We start from the raw sequence: 19,755 nt of genomic DNA on the forward strand, positions 1-19,755 counted from the left end.
TTGCTCTTGCGTGACCTCTGACCTCTGTCCTCCCTGCTGCGGTGACCTCTTCACCTCTTCACCACGATCCTGCTACTTTCACGTCTCCGTGAATAAATCAAATCAGTTTTGTCCAACATATTAAACTTGTGTCTTTCTTCCACATCCCTTCACGCTGCCTGTCTGTCGAGTCCTCGCTCAGACAGGAAGACACGTCTGACCTCTCTCTCTCTCTCTCTCTCTCTCTCTCTCTCTCTCTCTGTCTGTTTATGCCTCTCTCACTCCCTCTCTCTCTTTTTGTCTCAGCTGCAGCACAGATCCTGGCTTTGCTTCACAGCTCGATTAGCCTGCTCCGCTCTACACAACCGCTCCACGATCAGAGACACGCCGAGACTCACACACACACACACACACACACACACACACACACACACACACTTACAGTATCATCACACAGCGACACACACACACACACACACATCTCCTGGAGCTCCTGCGGAACCAGAGGAGGAGAAAAGAGGGTGGAAGAATTTGGCCTCGAGTCCTGCAGCCGCCTTCCAACTGCTGGTAATGTAGAGTTAATGTCTCTGTGTCCGTCTGTCCTCAGCTCCTCCCCTTCGCCCCCCCGTCCGTCCATCTGTCTGTCTCTCTCTCTCTCTCTGTGTCCGTCTGTCGTGATTTGTCAACAGCTTTTGGTTTTGTTACGGACGATCTCCTTCACAGGTCCAAAAGACAGAGAGCAACAAAATGCTGATTCTCATGACGTTCACAGGATGTTGACCTGACCTGACACGGTTGGGTCCATTTGAACGCAGCTCAGACGTGAACCAGAACGGACCTGAAGCAACCTCCTGCTTTAGATGCAGCGCTGCCAAAAAGGCTCCCGTCCGCTCACCGACGAGGCTCCGTCGCGTTTCACAACGCGGGCCGAGAGTCCAGATGACTTTTGGAAAGTTGGGAGAGAAGTGACGCTAAATGCGACGGCGCGAGAGCTTTGCGTTCCACTGGTATCCAGTCGAGACTGAACACGATGTGAGACGCCAAACAAACTGAAAACACTCATGAGACTGAACCAGAGACAAAGGGATGCTGAGGTCCACTGTGTCACCGACAGCTGCTGACACCACACACTCCAGACGCGACTCGTCCACGTCTGGTACCAGAGCTCCACAGAGGCGTGGAAGTGGCAGGAGGTAGTAGGTCCGGATCAGGAGCGGTCGTCGACGGACTCGGTTCTGTCAGAATCTTTAGCTGGTTTTAGACACAAACTCCAGAAAACGTCTTGAAAGTTGGGTGCGGAGGGTTTGCTGTTCACATATGAAGAGCGCCGGAGGAGATTGATTGCCATGACGTTCTCCGGAAATTTGACTTGGGGGTGCAGGGAGGGGAAATGTTGAGCGCGACATTGGTGGACATTTGCGTCCAGACTTCAGTGAAGGTGTGAGAGCAGCTTCAGTCTCTGTCGTCCAACTCATATACGACAAACTGTCGTCGCATATGGTAAGAACGACCCGCTCCTAAAACAGCGCCTCTACTGGTGACAGGAGCTCCCACACACATACTCTTCCCCTCAGAGCATCGTGGGCCTTATTTCGCCATAGCTTTAGTGTGAAGAAGATTTTTATTACTGGCCAAAAGAGAGGGTTGATCAAAGACACGCCTCCAAAAAGTCACACTGGCTAACAGAGTTTCATGAACAATAATAATAACTATTATCCTGAGTCCAGTTCATGTGAAATACTGAAATCAGCAAACAGAACAGGAGCAAAACTTCAGCTTTAAACGCACACACACACACACACACACACTCACACACACAAACACACACACACACACACACACACACACACACTCTCTCGCACATCTCCAGGTTATTTTTATCTTCTACTGTTGGTTGCTGCTGGAAGTCTCTCCGTCTGAGCCTGCTCATCCAGAAACGGAATCTTTTCCAGTTCTCTCCCCTCCCTCCTCTTTTCTTTCCTCCCCTCTCTCTCTCTCTCTCTGTCAACACTGACGTCTGATTTCATTGGTCGGAGCTGACTAGAGGAGGGAGGGTCTCAGGGTGGACTCAGTGTTCAGACCGTCAGTCTGTGGAGCTGCACACTTGAGTTTTGTTCCATCTCACAAAAGAATAAAAGAGTGAGTGATCAGAAGCGAGTGTTGGCGGATATTATGGATGAGATTTTTTATTACATGTCGTTTCACGTGAGCTGTGCTGGAAAAACTTCATGGGAGCTGTAGCTTTTTTTTAGTTTTGTCGTAGAATAATGATTTATGTTGGGCTCATTAACATTCCATCATATCTGGATGAAGTCCAGGAGTGAAGCACTTAAGTTCTCTCTCTGTTTACGATACAGTGAAACTTGATTTACACTTATTGGCTCTTCTCTACTTTCTGAATACTGAGGGTTTAATCAAATTTGGGAAGCGTCACTTTTTTACAGATGTATACAATAAAACACTGATGACGACACTGACTTTAGTCTCCTGTGCTTCAGCTGATTCTTACTGTTGAGTCAGTGTGAATGTTCGGAGCAGAGGCTGATGTCAGAGGGAAACTGGGAAAATTGTGTTTCACTTTCCTTCCCCCTCACATTTCTGCCTCCTATCCTTTTCTCGGAAGGAGCAGAGAGAGAGAGGGGGTGACAGGCAGCGAAGGGCCTGGGCAGGATTCAAACCCATCTCATTCCTCCAGGTCACAGTCGTCCACAAGGGAGTTGAATCAGGAGCAACTGGACGCCGTCGTAGTTTCATGAAGACGGTTCACCTTCATCCGACTGGAGAAGCCTCTCGGATGAAACCACAAACTCGTCCAGTTGCTCCTGATGCAACTCCTTCTCTTTATTTGACTAACAGAACAAATGTTAACAACTCAAGGGCAAAGGAACAAGTTGAAAAACCCTTTCCGTCTCCACCTGATGTATGTTAAAGTCCAATTTTCCCTCTCCTTTAAACTCTGTTTCGTTCTACTCCGATTCCTCACAACAACATCTGGCTCTAGACCACAGATGTGGCACCATGTTCACTGCTAAAAGCTGCGACAGACTGAAAAGATCATCATCTGTGTTCGGACCTACGAGTGACAGGATGTGAAATAAATGAGCCGCAGATTACAGTACATTCCTTCAGACGAGCGAAAACCGGACGTCTCTATCGGTATCTCTATCAGGCTTGTCTGGGCACCAGCCCAACAAATTTTAAAAAACAACTCCCATCATGCACCGGGGGCGAAGCCACGGCACATTTATTACTGTTATTGAGGTTGATTCAGAGACGACTGGTTGAATCTACACCAGTCAGAGGAATCAGACACAAGACAAACTATCAGGTGTGTGTCAGCGTCAGAGCTCTGCTTTAATAATGACAGGACTGCTGTGTGTAGACCAGTCATTACACACACACACACACACACACACAGGGAACCAGCCATTAGGACCCCAGCACTGAGCTATATGAGGACAAGCAGCAGCACTGACAGCTCCTTTTCTATAGAGAAGCTGCTGCAGGTAAAAACCTCTTTCTGTTTTCTATTTTGCTGCGGGTGGAGATTTGTTTAATCTGCTTCCTGGTGCCTATAATAGATTTAAGGTGAGGTGAGACAGAGAGAGGTGGGCACATGAAACAAATGTCCCCGGACTCAAGCGTTGTGGATATTGTGGTTCGCGGTCGGCTCCAAGACAAACTTTTACGAACGCTGAGGAACTTCTTTTTTAAGGATTTGTAGAAAATAAGAAGAGCTTTGGAATCAGTACCTCGTCCGGTATTGTTCCAACAACAATTTCCCTCAATACCCAACACTGTGAAGATCCCAGTGCTGGTTGAGGTTCCTGTGACTGAATCTGGTCTGTGCTGCTCTGCAGGGATGAGGTGGTGGCTGGTGGTGGCCAGTTTGTGGCTTCTGGTGGCCCTGACCATCCCCGACACCCAGGCCAGGAACAGACCTCAGGACAAGGATGCTGAGACCCGCCGGGGGAAGAGGAAGAGGGACGGACATGGTAGGACTGTTTCATTTTCAAAATAAACAAAACCCCACACATCTGGGAAATCTTCTTGTTAGTTGTTAGCCTCAGATGAGTTGAGTGTTAGCAGTTTCTTCTCTGAGCGTCTAGTGAGGATAGATCCTGGACAATTTTAGCCGAGCTTAGCACAAAGGATGGATTTTGTTTGTAGAGCAGCTGTAGAAATGGATTGAAACATGTTAAAAAGGCTTTTAGACAGTTTTCTGATGTAACAACCTCTAATGACACCATATCGACCTACGACATACGTCCCAATGGGAAGCATCTCAGGTGTGATTAGTCAGAATCTGCCTGGCTCTAAATGCATTAATTTATGCTTATGATTCAGCCATTTTGACTTGGCACAAGGATGTGGATACATTAAAACATTATTTCGTTGATTGATTGATAACCGGACTGTCCCAAAGATTCACACTCTGTCTGTCCTGAGAAGTTTCTAGATGGATGTTGTAGATGAATATTGATTTGACCGTGTGTGGCAGGCCATGGACAGGCTAGAGCGGGGCGCTCTAGACCTCTGAAGATCAGACTGGTCCCTGGTCCCGGTGTCCCAGTGGCACCAAGAAACAACCAAGGAAACACTGTGATCCTGAAGTCCTACAAGAACCTTCAAGAACAGCACTCCAGCTACAACGTCATTCCAGGTCAGTGAGGCCAGGAACTCAGATTTAACCCAGGTCAGTGAGGCCAGGAACTCAGATTTAACCCGGGTCAGTGAGGCCAGGAACTCAGATTTAACCCGGGTCAGTGAGGCCAGGAACTCAGATTTAACCCATGTTAGTGAAACTCAGGTTTTTAATTTAGAAAATAAAAAGCATGTAGACTTAAAGGCATGAATTTCACCAGTTTGTGAAGACAGTGTGTATCTTTGCATTCAGACCTTTTAAGCCACATGACAAGAGATTTCTGGTCAATGACATGTTAGCACAGTGAGATAAGATCATTTCAACGGGGCGGGTCGTGTGCAGTCAGAGAACAGCTCAGCTCGGCCCTGCTCTGGTAATGAAACAGCTTGTTATTACAGCTCAGCAACTTAATGTCAAATCATCACATTCCAACTGGAACAGAAGGGAAAACCATCGGAGGGAAGGGAGCTCGTCAGAAAAACAAGTCCTGAAGACTAGCACACAAAGAGACGAGGACAGAGGCTCCAAACAAGAAACCCTCTCCGTTTGTTTGGTGGCAGTGCGCTGACGGGAACTTTGAGCTCTTTGTTTCTGTTTGAAACACGAGAACAAAATCTGCTTTGATCTGCGTCGTCCTCAGAGTCGCAGACACAAACTGACATGAAATGTAACGACAAGCAAACAGACCAGATTTCACTTTACACAAGCAAACAAAAATGGTACAGATGTCGCCACCGAGAGGAACTCCACCGAGACGTCTGTTCGGTCGGACAGAAGTATTTCATTTGCTTTGTTTTGTGGAAAGTGAAATGCCGGTCACCGTGGCAACCAATCAACTTTGTAAACGGCGCAGGGCACTAATGTGGAAAGATCACTCTCGATCCCGACGACAACACGAGCTCGGTTGTCTCCACGTTAACGGACACGCTTCTTGTTCCAGAGCTTTCTACTGCATCTCCTTCTTCACTGTGTCATCACATTAAGTGTGGAACTCGTGTCACAGATTATTTTGAAGATAAGATATTCAGATAAGAATATTCCTTTATCCGTCCCACAACGGGCACATTTGGAAAACTCTGTCAAGTTACAAGGTCAGAAGTATGGAACTCCCAAAACGTGCTGGAAAGAAAATACTATTAAGTCTGTATTTCCATCATCTATTGTGAAGAGGCTCCTACAGCTGACAGGATTGCAGAAGACTGACATTGACTCTACTGACAACATCATTTACTAGACGCTAACTTTTGTAGCTAAGTTTCCTTCACCATAAATATCATGTTAGTTACTTGGCTCACGTTTTCTAATGTTGTGAACACAAGACCAAACAGCATCGTCAAATGTCTTATTCCGTCCGACCTTACCTAATCCTGACATTAGAGAAGACGAAAACAGAACAAATGGAGTTTTCGATTATTTTTCTCAATTAATCGATTAGTTGTTTGGTCCATAAAATGGTGAAAAATGTCGATCGTGTTTCCCAAACCTCCAAGATGATGTTTTGTTTTGTCCACACACCAAAGATATTCAGTTCACTGACACAGAGGAGCAAAGAAACCAGAAAATATTCACATTCAAGAAGTTGAAATCAGAGAATTTAGACTTTTTGTTTTCATAAAAACTACTTGAACCAATTAAATCTATCATCAAAATAGCTGGCGATTCATTTAGTAGCCGATTGCTTATGAACTGAGCGATTAACCTTTGCAGCTCTAGAGTTTTTGCTGGAAAAATGATTCATTTACTATCAAAAATCTTTGTTAGCCAGCAAGTCAAATAAAAAACATGAACTCGACACCTGAGTGTGACTTGTGACGGTTGCGATTATTATTATTTGAACAAAAACCCTGCAATTTACCAGACAATGAAAAGCAAGAGGCTCTGACAGCAGGACGATATTTTGAAGAGAAAAGAAAAGCTCTAAAGTAGGTGTGCTCCAGAGATGACAGGGCGACGGTCCCACTGCCCACGGGACGGAGGACCCGGATAATTGAGACACAGTGTTTAAGAGAAATAACCTGAGCCTCTTAACTACCTGTGTCCCCATAGACGTGACAGAGAGCGTACCATTAGAAAGGACAGATGACAGACGGGACCCACTGAAGCTAGACACAAAGAGCCTCTTCCTGCCGCATCATAGTGGTTTACAGTCTTTTCTTACTGACTCACTGCCAGTCACCACGTCGGCCCGTTTCCCCCGGGTCGGGTGTTGAAAGGGGAAGTTAATGCAGAGGGAGGAGAGGAAACCCTACAAATCACTGCTTTGTCTGGTTCTGATGGTAAAGTACAAGACTAGACCTACACAGCAATTATTTGCAGCAGGGGCCCGATGCTGCCGCTGCTGACGAGGGACGACGAGGACGACGAGGGTCGGCCGGCGTGTTGCGACCCACAGGCTGCTGCTTTGAATCTGCTTTGTTCTGGACCGAGTCACCGGTTTGCTTAGTAGTTCAAATGGGTCAGGGGCTGTTGCTCATCAACAGCTGTTTCCTCGGTCGGAAAGTTTGACAGATTCGTGCAAAGACTTGTGAGAGACGTCATCTTTGTTGTACGTGGACATACAGTAATAACAACGTTCAACACAAAAAAAGACCATGAAGTCAGTAAATTGCTCCTGCTTCATTCAACTCTTCTGAGATACCAAACATATATATATGGTGGATTTGTCACTTGCCTCTGATTGGTTACGGCAAAACCATAGAAGACTTTCTTTATTTCAGTCTAATTATTGGGCAACATGAACCTCAGTCTTCTTTTCTGCTGGAACCCAAAAATGATGGACTCTAACAGTGATTTACCTTTTTTTCTCACCAAAACAAAAATGGCAGACGGTGCACGTCATCATAGCCTTATGGTTTCTTTATAGTCTTACTGCTCCCTCCGTCTCTTTCCCCTCGCTGTGTCGGACAAAACTTACAAACAAACAAACAATAAAAAAAGATCTATAAGGACAGCCAGACATGACTGGCTCTTTGTTTGACCAGTTGTCAGTTGTCAGCAGTTTGAGGGACAATAATCAATCTAGTAACTAGAGTTATGTCCTGGACAGTCACCTATAGATGAACAGATGAAACAGGACTCTAAACAAATCACAGAACATCATTACATCAATGAAAACTGAGGCAGACGGACTAATATTTTGCAGCTCTGCAAGAAGCTATAAAATATCTGCTTTAATTATGAAGACAACAAGGCTCACAGGCAAGGTGTTGGATATTAGGGCTGCAACTTAGGATTCTTTTCATCATCGATTAATCTGAAGATTATTTTCTCAATGAATTGTTTGGTCCATAAAATGGTGAAAAATGTCGATCGTGTTTCCCGAAAAAACCCCAAGATGATGTTTTGTTTTGTTCACACACCAAAGATATTTAGTTTACTGTCACAGAGGAGCAAAGAAACCAGAAAATATTAACATGTAAGAAGAGAATTCTCCATAATTTTTCCTTCATCAGAGAACTCTAAGTAGTTGATTACTAATGACTGTGTGAGGATTTGAAAGTCTTGAAAGAGAGTTGTCTTATTTTGTGTTTCAGACTAAAACAGGAGAATTATCTTAAAAAAATATTAACTAATGAACTAAAATAGTAACTGTCATAAATTGCCAGTTTCCAAATTACTTTAATTTCTTCAACTTCCATCTCTGTGCGACTGAACACATTTTGTCCTTTAATGAACCACTGACCTGACAGTAGTGTGTGTGTGTGTGTGTGTGTGTGTGTGTGTGTGTGTTGTTCCAGGTAAGCAGGGCCAGTGTGTGTACCAGGGCCTGACCTTGTTCGACCAGGCCGTCTGGTCTCCAAAGCCCTGTGTGACGTGTTTGTGCGCCGGCGGGCGGGTGGTTTGTGACGAGATCACCTGTCCCACAATGCACTGCCACTTCCCCTTCACGCCCGCTGGGGAGTGTTGCCCCGTCTGCATGGAGCCAGGTAGAAACACAACATGTGGCAACGCCATGGTGCAACATCCGGGGGCAACAGAGATGGACAACTTTTCTGATGTTTCTGGACCAATGTTTGAAGAGTTTCATTCGAAACAACACGTGGCATCATAAAAAACCAAAATCTACACAAACCTTGTAACATTTAAATGCTTTAATCCTAATGGTGAACATTTCACTAGCATTTTTCACTAAACATTTAAAAATGATTATATTTATTATGAAGGAATGATTAACGAAAAATCTTAACTAATTTAATCAAACAGTAGGCGTCTGATTCCGAGGATGAAACTCTTCATTATTTAATATTTTCCATCTCTGAAGCCTCAGCATGTTGCTTTCGGTTTCCATCATGGCTTTAAAAATGTGGTTGATGCACATTTTGGGTTGGTCAACACATGTTGTTAAGCCTAGAAAATGTGTGTATGTTGGGAGATAGCACGGTGAATCTGAATTTGAAAAAGAAAAAAATGTGCAACTACAATCTGAAAGGAAATGTTTTACATCTGAATTCTGTTGTAATTACAGAAGTGCACTCCAAAGGAGAAAAAAAATACATAATTTAATTATAATGTCAACATATCTTGTAATAATGAGTTAGAATTAATATTTGATGTACAAATTGGAGATAATTTTCTTGTTTTGAGACAGTCAAGGAACTTTCAGTAATTATTATTTGGTTACATACCAATATATATATTTAAAACACTAATTTTTTTTAAACTAAAACTACTCAAAAGGACTTTTCTTTCTCTCATTTTTTGATTTACATTTTGGCATTAATGTGAAAAAAAGCATTTCATTTTTTACTACAGTCTGTTTTACAAGTAACTTACCTAAACCCTTTTGACTGAGGTTCTAGAAGTTATGTTCATTGAAGAATTGTGACCAAGAAACAAACTGAGGGAAACGGACATTTGTTGTTAGTATGACCAACATGAATATCAGTACTGAAAGGAGAATTATTATATCTGCACAAATTATCGGCTGCAATAATATGTCAAGCAACAACTGTGATAAAAAAAAAATCTTGATTGCCCCATATTGTTAACTATGATAGGGCAATATCTCATTAGATCCTATTAATTTTGTAAATCTCTGGTAATTATCATGAGTAAAATCTCAAATATTTTTTTCTGTGTAGAGGATCATACGCTTCTATAAAGATGTAATTCCATCAAATAGCCTGAAAAACAACGTCAACATATAGAAAAAATATAGTTTATTCAATTTAATCAGTTTTGTCATCATAAAAAAAAGATACCAAGCTTAATCAAATTTAGATACCGTAGCAGCTAACGCAGATTGACCAACTGTACCCGACTGTGGTCGTACTGGTGCAATTGAGTGGGATTTGATCCAGACTGGTCTACAGCAGCCGTCTGCTCTGTAGCCTCAACAAGCTGCTCTTGTACCTGTCTGGACAAATGTGGGTGTCCACCTGTCTGTCTACCACACTAACACACAGCCGTCTGTCTGTGTGTGTCCACCTCCTGTCTGTCTGTCTGTCTGTCTTCACCAACTCTCCTCTTCATTCTCCTTTAGTTTCTGTTTTCCTTTCTTCTTGCTTCCTCTCCGGTCTCTCCTCTCCTCTTTCTGTCTCCTACCTTCCTTCCTCCTTTCTTTACCGTCACCTTTTCCTTTCCTCTCGACCAACTCCCGCCTCCTTCCCCGCACCGTCCCAAACCCGCCCTAGAACCCGACCTCAGCCTTGACCTTTCTGGTGACTCCCCAGTTCCCAGTGACCCCAGCGAGCCCGTGACCCCGCTGACCCAGCAGGAGATCCAGCGAATTCTCTGGCGAGAGGAGGAGGAGCACCGCGAGGAGGAGGAGCGCCTGAAGAAGAAGGACGAGGCCAGGAAGAAGAGGAGGAAGCAGAGGAAGGAGCAGGAAGAGAGACAGAGAAAGATAGTGGAGGACAAGAGGCGACAGGAAGAGGAGGCCCTGAGGTTGCAGGTGGAGAAGGAGGAGGAGCAGTGGAGGAGGCAGATGGAGGAGAGGAGGCAGGAGGAGGAAGACAGGAGGCAGAAGGAAGCGGCGGAGAGAGAAGCAAGGGAGAAGGAAAGGAAACGAGAGGAGGAAAGGAGGAGGCAGGAGGAGAAGCTGAGGGAGGAACTATTGGCTCTGGTGGAGGAGGAGGAAGAGGAGCGGCAGGAGGAGGATGAGGAAGAGGTGTGGCTGAGAGGAGACGTGTTTCAGATGCCCCCGAAAGAACCTGAAGAACCTGAAGAACCAGAAGAACCAGAAGAACCAGAAGAACCAGAAGAACCAGACCTCCTCCCCGCTCCAATCCCAAGACCTCCTGCTGCGACGGAGGACGAGCTGAGAGAAGTGGAGGAGGCAGAGGAGATGGAGGAGGAGAGGGAGGAGTTGGTGGCGAACAGAGGAGGCCTCCCTCCAGGGTGTGACTTATCTGACGTCACTGTGACATGTGAGAACGCCAAACTCATCCACTTCCCTCCTCTGTCCATCCCTGAACTCAAATCTCTGAGTCTGGAGGGTAAGTGAGCGGCACAACAACAAGACACGGAGCGGAAACACACAACACCTGAACAAGAGTCTTCACAACTTCAACACGACTCTGTGGTATTTTACTGAATCTTAATCCAGTATTGAATCTTATACTTTAAATCATGGATCTGAGTCGACGTTGATGTTGGAGATTCTTACTCCACTGACTGATCGTTTCACCAGCGAACACTCACCACATTGTTGGTCTTGAAAACAAAAACACACGGTCCACTAGTGATTTATAGAGTTTCATTTCTCCGTTTACCTCACAGATTATCTTTGGCTGCGTGCGGCGAGGACATTAACCAGACAACCAGTTTTTAACCACGCAGCACAAACGTTATTGATGTCATTTAAAATGACAAAAGACAAACAACGGTTATCAACAACTAAAAATGAGGAGCTGAACCAGATTTTTTTTGGTACATTGGTTTAAACAAATTATTCTGTAGCCTAGCAAATCCAGGCGTATTGTCAAACGGGAACCAGAATAAGAGCAATGGATCCTGCAAATGGATCCCAATAATTTGCATTGTGGGACAAATTATGCAAATAGATAAATAAAACACAAGCAAACCAAGAAACACAGGCTTATAGGAAACACTGCAGTGACAGAAATCCTGCTCATTGTTAACTAACTGTAAATGTTCCTGCCTGCAGGTAACAACATCAGCACCATCCCAGCAGGAGCCTTCAACGGCATCCCCAACCTGGAATGGATCAACCTGAAGAAAAACAAACTCACCTCTGCGGGGATTGATTCTAAAGCCTTCAAAGTAATAGAAACTCTCTCACTATAAAAATGCCTTCAGAGTAAAAGTCAACTTCTTTATTCTGTCCATCACTCGATTGTAGCGTTTCACTTGAGGCCTCAAGAAATGACGATGATGATGGTTTTATCGAAGCAATGCAGCCCACCAGAAAGTACAGAAATGTAAATATCATGACGTAAATGTCCTCAAAGACCTTCAGGTGTCAAACAAGAAAATCTGCACCATTCAGGAATCATTTAATGAATTTTCCGCTCTTAAGAAACTGTAACAAATATATGTGAAGAGCAATTTTCAAGAGCATCATCTGAAGGCTACGAAACCGAAAACAGGTAGAAGAGAAAATGGATGGCTACTTCTAGATTTAACCTTTGTGGTATGAAAGATGGGGGGGTTGCCCATTCTGCAAGCATCACCAGTACCGACAGTATGTGTGTGTCTCAGGGTCTGAAGATGCTGAGGCGTCTGTACCTGGATGGGAACCTTCTGGACGTTGTGCCCTCTGACCTCCCCCCAACCCTGCAGGAGCTGAAGATCAGTGAGAACCGACTGAGAGGGGTCGATGGAAACAGCTTCCAAGGTCCTGACATCAGATTACATGTCACAAAACACTCATTAACTAATGACACAAAGCAACCTCCTATAGATCGTTTATATACTAAATTATGTTGGTCTTCCTGAACCATGAAAGTACTTTTTGAGGCTGTAAAGTGATCATGGTGTGTCTTTCTCCAGGAAACCCTCTTTGGGTTGAAATGCAGTAGGCACCAACTTACAGAGACATTATCCAGCTCACTGTGATGATGTTAATTTGCTACAGTTGACTATAGGTGGCAGAAACAGTTGTTGGACCATCCAATATAATCACTAACTACATAACCTATAGGCCTGAGATTTTGGAAATCCTCAGAGGTTAAAAATGCAATTAACAATTAGATCCTCTGCACACGATTAGCAATTGAAATCTACAAAAATGTTGAATTTTTTGGGTGCGCTTCTGTTATTAAGTTAAAAAAAAAGATCCCTCCAGCTCCACATCAGCTTTCTGTGAGAGACTTTATTATGTGTGTGCGCGTGCAGGCTGGAGCCAATCCGAGCTGACATTGAGCAAGAGGCAGCGTAAAGTCTGGACAAGGAAGATTTTTACTGTAGGCTTGTGGAATTATCTTTTCTCTTGAATTAATGTAACTGCACTTAAGACTAGTAAAAGGGACAAAAGCACAAAAGTTTGTATTCTATTGTAAAATTTGATGGATGGTTTTGATCCCCAGCCTTTTTCTTCAGTCTTCTACTCCAGAAGAAAATATTTATACTTTGTGTAACTTAATTCACAGATGGTATTTTTGTTTTCTAACCTTAGGTATTTTGTTTTGATTTGTTGATCGAATTTCCTGGTGCTAGTGGATGAATCAAACTTGGCCTCTGCTCCCATCCTGTGTTGTGCAAAGCTCAAACAACTGATCGTGTGCAGAGGATCTTAACTGTGTGTTGTCCACCTATTCTTAATAACCTTACCCGCCATACAGTACATGATGAATTTCTTGTCCTGTAACTTTTATAGTGAGATGTATCTTTGCCGAATTCATTCCAAGTTTCGAACCCGGATGAGGAAAATACATTGACATTGTATAAATATTTCATCTTTTTAGATCTGAACAGCCTGGTGATTCTGGAGCTGGAAGGAAACGTGTTGAGTGAGGGGAATGTAGATCCTCTGGCCTTCGCTCCACTCGTCCAGCTCTCCTACCTCCGACTGGGCAGAAACCACTTCCGCACTATACCACAGGGCCTCCCCCCGACACTGCTGGTATGAAGTGATATCTGTTTACAGAAATATCTCTTCTCACTCCTCCTCACACTGAGAGAAATACGTCACACTGCCGGACTGTTACACTTCGTTTGAGTACAAGTCACAATGTTCTCTAGGTTAAAACTCTGCTGCTGAAAAACTGATCTAGGTGACACTAGTCATCAAGGCTCAACCCGCAGTGGTCCAATAAGTTCAACGGACTCCTGGAAAAAAAACCTACAAATATACAACGAATATAAAATATAAACGATTAATATCCTGGTGAGTTGACAAAAATACAAAGGCCACATATCATTTAACATCTCCAGACATGTGTGGACAAGGTGGAGCCTTGAGAGTCTCAAGAGGGTCTCAGGAGATAAATGGGCTTTTTGGACACAGGCAACACCCTGACTTAAATAAAATCTGACAGGGCATCCAGTCACATTATCAGAGGCCGTCGGAGGAACTGGCAGCATTCATCTGAATCCATGTTTGCTGATGCATCACTATTTTCCTCTTGGCTCTGATCTACTACACTCCACTGAGTAAACTCTGCCTCTACCTGTGGGAAACCAGACGACCCAACGTGTGATTATGGCCTCTGGTTAACCACAAGCACGCTGCTGCTGCTGCTGTAAATCCACCTTAGAACCAGCTCCATGTTATGACTTTGGACAGTCTCTACAAGCTGCAAATCAAAAACTCCACAAATTTTTTTTGTTGGCTGCTAATTAGCGCTGAGATTCCAGGGTTAATTTGTGTTAGTTAGAAACCAACAAAGACTGTAGGTGAATTCAGTTATGAGGTGTATTATGTATCTATAACCTGAAACAGTCTCATTACGCTACAGACTTGTCTGCCAGTATTTAAACAATAAACAACAGTAGACGCAACTGTTTAACGTCAAACTCGTAAACACCCCTAATGTTGGTTTTATAATGGTCTCATTAAAAAATGGACAATATTACCATAATGTCATTTTAATGCTAAATTCCAGGAATTACTACCAAACTTGATGGAGGTATGTAGCAGGAGCCAGAGAACAACCTTTTTAACTTTTGGTGTGGATCCAGTTATCACTTTCCTTAATAGCGGAGATATTCATTGAATTTTGCAAGAAATATTGTTTGGATCTTGATTTAAAATAATCAGGCGTTGATAAGCTACACAGACATGTTAGGTTGTTTGGCCATGGTTGAGGTACGCACTACACTGAGTTTCATGAGTTCCATGAGTTTCCAACAATATAAACCCTTTTCTTTCCTATCTGGATGGTGACAAACATTTGTTTTCTTTCTTTTTCTGTTTGCTTGTTGTTCAGGAGCTGTACTTGGAGAACAACCTGATTGAGGAAATCTCAGAGACAGTTTTCAATCAGACCAGGAGTCTGAATGTGATTTCTCTGAGACACAACAGGCTGGATGAGACCAGGATCGCCCCGATGGCCTGGATCAGCCACAGGTTACCAAAAAAGAGACATATAACCAATTATCATCCAATCAATATTGTTTGCTGTAGTACAGCAGTTTAACTATCGCTGTCACAAATAACAATCAGCTTTATCTCAATGTGCCCCGCTCTCATCTTCCTTCTATGCAGAAATCTCGAGTCCATCGACCTTTCACATAATCACCTTTACCTGGTTCCTTCCTACCTGCCCACATCGCTGGTCCATCTAGTGCTGGTGGGAAACAACATAGAGAGGATCCCTGGTAGGTGGAAACTGTTGATAACCATCTGGCATAAGAATATGATATGTAGCACATGGGATGGCTCAACCTAGAGGTAGATCAGTACAGGCAAGATACCTGGATGTTTTCCTCAACAACCTCTGGGCCCCGCAAAACTAAGAACGACATACTACTAAATTTTCTCAGGGCATGAAAAGAGCTCTAAATGGATTACGAAGGTGATTCATTTCAATCCTGTTTCTTTGTATTCTTTTCAAACAAATGGCTATTTTATTAGTGGCAGGATGATCGGCAATGACTGTATATCGAGTAACAGATGATAGACAGGAAAGTTTTATCGTTTTCCAAGGCAGGAAATTAACGACATCTAATATACTGTGTATCCACCGTCAGGGGTTTTGCTTTTGTTTCCACTGTTCTCCACCTGCTTCAGGGTCGAGCTCTTGGATCCAAAATTGCTCAGGAAATGATACTAAATCCATGTTCCAGGTACTTTTGAGGGGGTTGGGTGCAGTCACATCGTTAGAAGGATAACAAAGACAGAAGTAACCTAAGTTTTACTACTGCACCTGTACCAAGGCAGGACAATGAACACTTTGATAGGAAATAACTAAAAGAATCTTAAATGGACAAGAAAACACATCCCGACGGATCATAAAGGAGAGGAGGCTCGTTCAGAGTGGAGCTGGAGTCAGTAATTTCACAATCACTTACTTTATTTACCGACCAAACAGACCATTAAGATGACACAGTTGTAGACTACAAAAAAACAAAACAGTCATGGTCTCCCACAGTTACAGTTTCCTTTATCTTCATCTCCACAGGTTTCGTCTTTGCCCACATGGACCCTGGTCTGGAGTACCTCTACCTCTCCTACAACAAACTGGACGGAGAGGCGATCGAACCTGAGTCGTTCTTCGGCTCATTCAACTCCATGGTGGAACTGTGTCTGGATAACAACCAGCTGCTCACTGTGCCGTCTGGCATCAACGAAATGACCAACTTACACTTTCTCAGACTCAACAATAACAGGATCAGGTACGAGGCCGACATCCAAGGATTTCAACATGATTAGTTTCTGGGAATAAAACACTTTTTGCCCAGGATTCCTGGGATTTCTTGCCATTAAATCAAGTTTCATTTAAAATGAAATAATAACAATTTTCTAAAATTTCTCCAATGTTACTCTTTCGTACTCCCACAATTATGTGCTGATTTTTTTTTTTTCCAAACCAAACAGAATATTTTGATCCCATCAAGTCTTACAAGTCAACTCCTACGACGAACTGTCGTATGTGGTTAAAACGACCATATCAGCAGTTTCCTTAAAATAGCGCCTCTACTGGTGACAGCAGCTACGCTACAAATACTTTCTTCGCTTCAGAGCATCGTTGATATTTATTTGCTTTACCAACGCATGGTTGATGAGCTTGCAAACGTAAGGGTGATGATGACATGGCAGAGAATCAGCACGATTACTTTACAGAATATGAGCAAATCCATTTAAGAACTCCAACTTGACAGACTTACCAGGTCCACCGCTAGAGGTCTGTGGTCTTTAAACGACCACATAAGCCGTAATACAATGTGGAAGACAGTGTCTTTGATCCTGTTTACATCCTCTTACTTGTGTGCTACTTGTTTGAGGTGTGAGTTTTTAGGTCTATGTGGGAGTGTATGACTGTCATAGTGGTGAGCTGAGTTCAGTATGTGTGGCGTGCCAGCAGAAATCCATCACACGCAGCCATTTTGCTGAGTTGTTTCTGTGGTTGGATAGACAGAGCAACTGTGGTCATGTGTTTAGTTGAAACAATCGGGTAATCATCTGCACATGCTTGTCGAATGCCCCTCTTCTCATTCTGGACATTGGCCTAAAGATCTGAGTGAGGCGGCGTGCTGGACCGCCTGCACAGTCTCCATTGACATGCGCGTTTGCTTCGCTTCATTTAAATTTAGTCTGAACAGTATTTTTTCCACTGAATTGTAATCAGAGATTTTAAGAAACAGCTACAGCTACAGCTAATGGCATTTCAGGGTTGAGTGACAGTTGAGCTGAAATGTAAATGAGGTTTCGGAGAAGTCATCTTGGGCATGCCCGTGCCAGTGTAAACAGGAAGTACATTAACTTCCCTGAAGTCGCCTACTGCAGAGTTGCTTACTTAAGAGAAAAAACTATGAACTTGAAACAACAATAATGAAAAGTGAGACAAGGGGGTTATTTCTTTGGACCCACGGCGAGGTGGAACTAGTTCTTAAAGTAAGTGTTTACAACGTTTTGCCTTCACAGCTAGTATTCTAGGTGATAAAAAAACAATCAGCAAGCACATGGAGTTGACCGTGTCATCATTTCCAAACGTCTCTGTTTTTGCCGGTCCCTACTACAACGCAGCCCCTGGAGTTTTCAAACTAAAACTGGTCGCCCAGCATTTCCAAACATATTCGTTGTAAGCACTTAAAAACTCCAGATGAGTGTGGACAGCACCGTCAATAAAAGCAGGTGACTAAGGACTGTGTAAAGTGTAGGGTCAATACAATCCGTTATTGTTAAGTCTCACAACAGATCAGAGTCCGACCAGACAACTGACTCATTGGTCACCACTTGAAAGACAATATTAAGGCTGAAAGTTCATTGGATGGACAGTCGCCTTGACGACAAGAAACCAAACACGTGTCTGGGAGTCACACCATGAATCACCTCATTAGCCACTAACAGGTCCATGCACACAGCACACAGTGAATCCAGGCTGTGACATGATGTTATATAAAAGGAACATTACAACTTAAACACTTCACCGCCGTGATCCAGCTGCACCACCGCCAAAATGGCTGACACCCCAGGTGGGAAACTAATCAGCCTTCAAGCAAGTACTGACGCTCATTTTCACATTTGTGGCGCAGTACAAGCAAAAAGGATAGCTTTTTTTAATAAATCTGCAAATCAACAGACAGATTAAAAAGACTGGAGAGCTAACAGGCTCTTGATGCTGTGTTTTCTAGGAGTATCCCAGACGAAGGCATCTGTGACCCGAACCACAGCGGAGACTCCACCCTGGTGGCCGTGAGGCTGGAAAACAACCACATCGACCCACAGAAGGTCTCGCCGACGGCCTTCTCCTGCGTACGCTCCTCCTCAAGTGTGGTCTTAAGACCTCAGAAAAGCGACCCAGTGAGCCGACGCAAAACCTAAGAAACTAAAAAAGACATTTGTCTGTGTCCCCTGAAACACAAGGGGGTAAGATATTGAATTTTAATGTGCTGAAGGAAGTCAAAGCTTTAAGATAAATATCTTTTCTCTCTTAAGCTTCCACTGATGCTGCATGTTACTGAAATAACACTCAAAATAATTTGAGAATTCCTCTCTCAAAGCCTCTCACATTATACTCAAGACGTACAGATTGAACATGTAAAATATGCATCTTACATGTCCAAACCCTGCTGATGTAGTCTGCCTCACGGCAATCTATTGTCCTGTCATATTCTGGGACTGAACCGTTACAAGCTGCATAAAAGAAAGATTTTCTTCTCCTCTTGCTCTCGAACGCTTTTTTCAAGGTCTGGTGAGTTTGTCACCTGTACCAGCTTAAACGAACGAATGTGACAGAACAATGTTCAGGCTTCAGAGACATCCAACTCCTTCGGTCAAATGTTAAACTCTCTCAAATGGAAAGAATTCCTGCGCCATACACAGCAAAAATGAAAATGCTAATAAAGAAATGGAAAGAATTCCACGAAGTGATACCACAAGGCCAACGCATTATTTTTTAACAACCTCAGCACCTTCGTGTTCCACTTCTCAGCTCGGTTTCTTCCAGTGCCTTTCATAAAAACTCACACGGGAAGGAGTGTGAGTAGTAAAAATGGCATGTGTGACACATCCTTCATGCTCTTTGTGTTTATGATGAAGGGAAGGTTAAAGGATTAGGTTAAAGTGAGTGCTGCTGCAGAGATAATCCATCAAGAGATGGAAGGTGTAATGACATGTCTGCTAACTTCCTGCATCTTTTACACTTTACAATTTAGGCCTGATGCAAGAAGTTATCGTGCTAGTGGCGTGGGTTTTATTTCATAGTTCAGCTTCATATTCCACATGTCGACAAAATACGGAGAGAAATGCGCCTCAAAATGTTCACAAATGCGTATCACATGGTCCACAAGTGAATGATAAGAGTAACAAATGCGTATAATGATCGGTACGTAACTTTGTGTACTCACCATTAATCCAATCGAATGTAATTTATTTACCATATATTTATATTTACATTTATTTCATATTGTCTGTGTTCTCATCGAGTGGCCATGAGCTATTCTGTCAATTTAGAAATGCATCTTTCCCACTTGGAAATTTTACACAAATTCACCGAAAGCCCCAGTTTTTCACCAGCACTTGTACGCGGCGTATGAATCTTTGTGGAGTCTCAACAATCCACACA

The 19,755-nt window shown here is 43.4% G+C and overlaps 2 protein-coding genes across 6 annotated transcripts in view; one reads left to right on the forward strand and one right to left on the reverse strand.

Moving 5' to 3' along the window:
- Positions 1–19,755, reverse strand: part of LOC118309218 (centromere protein P) — an 81,775-nt gene that overhangs the window by 2,357 nt on the left and 59,663 nt on the right. The window lies entirely within an intron of this gene.
- On the forward strand, positions 283–19,063 carry ecm2 (extracellular matrix protein 2, female organ and adipocyte specific). 4 transcript variants are annotated; one of them, XM_047332711.1, is made up of 12 exons: positions 283–546; positions 3,840–3,974; positions 4,481–4,642; positions 8,362–8,550; positions 10,258–11,061; positions 11,733–11,848; positions 12,287–12,422; positions 13,492–13,649; positions 14,956–15,095; positions 15,234–15,346; positions 16,150–16,363; positions 18,323–19,063. In XM_047332711.1, the coding sequence occupies exons 2-12, from the start codon at positions 3,842–3,844 to the stop codon at positions 18,510–18,512; spliced, it is 2,355 nt and encodes a 784-aa protein (XP_047188667.1). In that variant the 5' UTR covers positions 283–546; positions 3,840–3,841; the 3' UTR covers positions 18,513–19,063. The 4 variants fall into 4 exon arrangements, with proteins under 4 accessions (XP_047188667.1, XP_047188670.1, XP_047188669.1 ...); XM_047332713.1 differs by lacking the exon at positions 283–546 and adding an exon at positions 3,283–3,307; XM_047332712.1 differs by lacking the exon at positions 283–546 and adding an exon at positions 3,345–3,485.

Source organism: Scophthalmus maximus, chromosome 6, assembly GCF_022379125.1.
Source record: "Scophthalmus maximus strain ysfricsl-2021 chromosome 6, ASM2237912v1, whole genome shotgun sequence".
In the NCBI taxonomy this organism is placed as follows: domain Eukaryota; kingdom Metazoa; phylum Chordata; class Actinopteri; order Pleuronectiformes; family Scophthalmidae; genus Scophthalmus; species Scophthalmus maximus.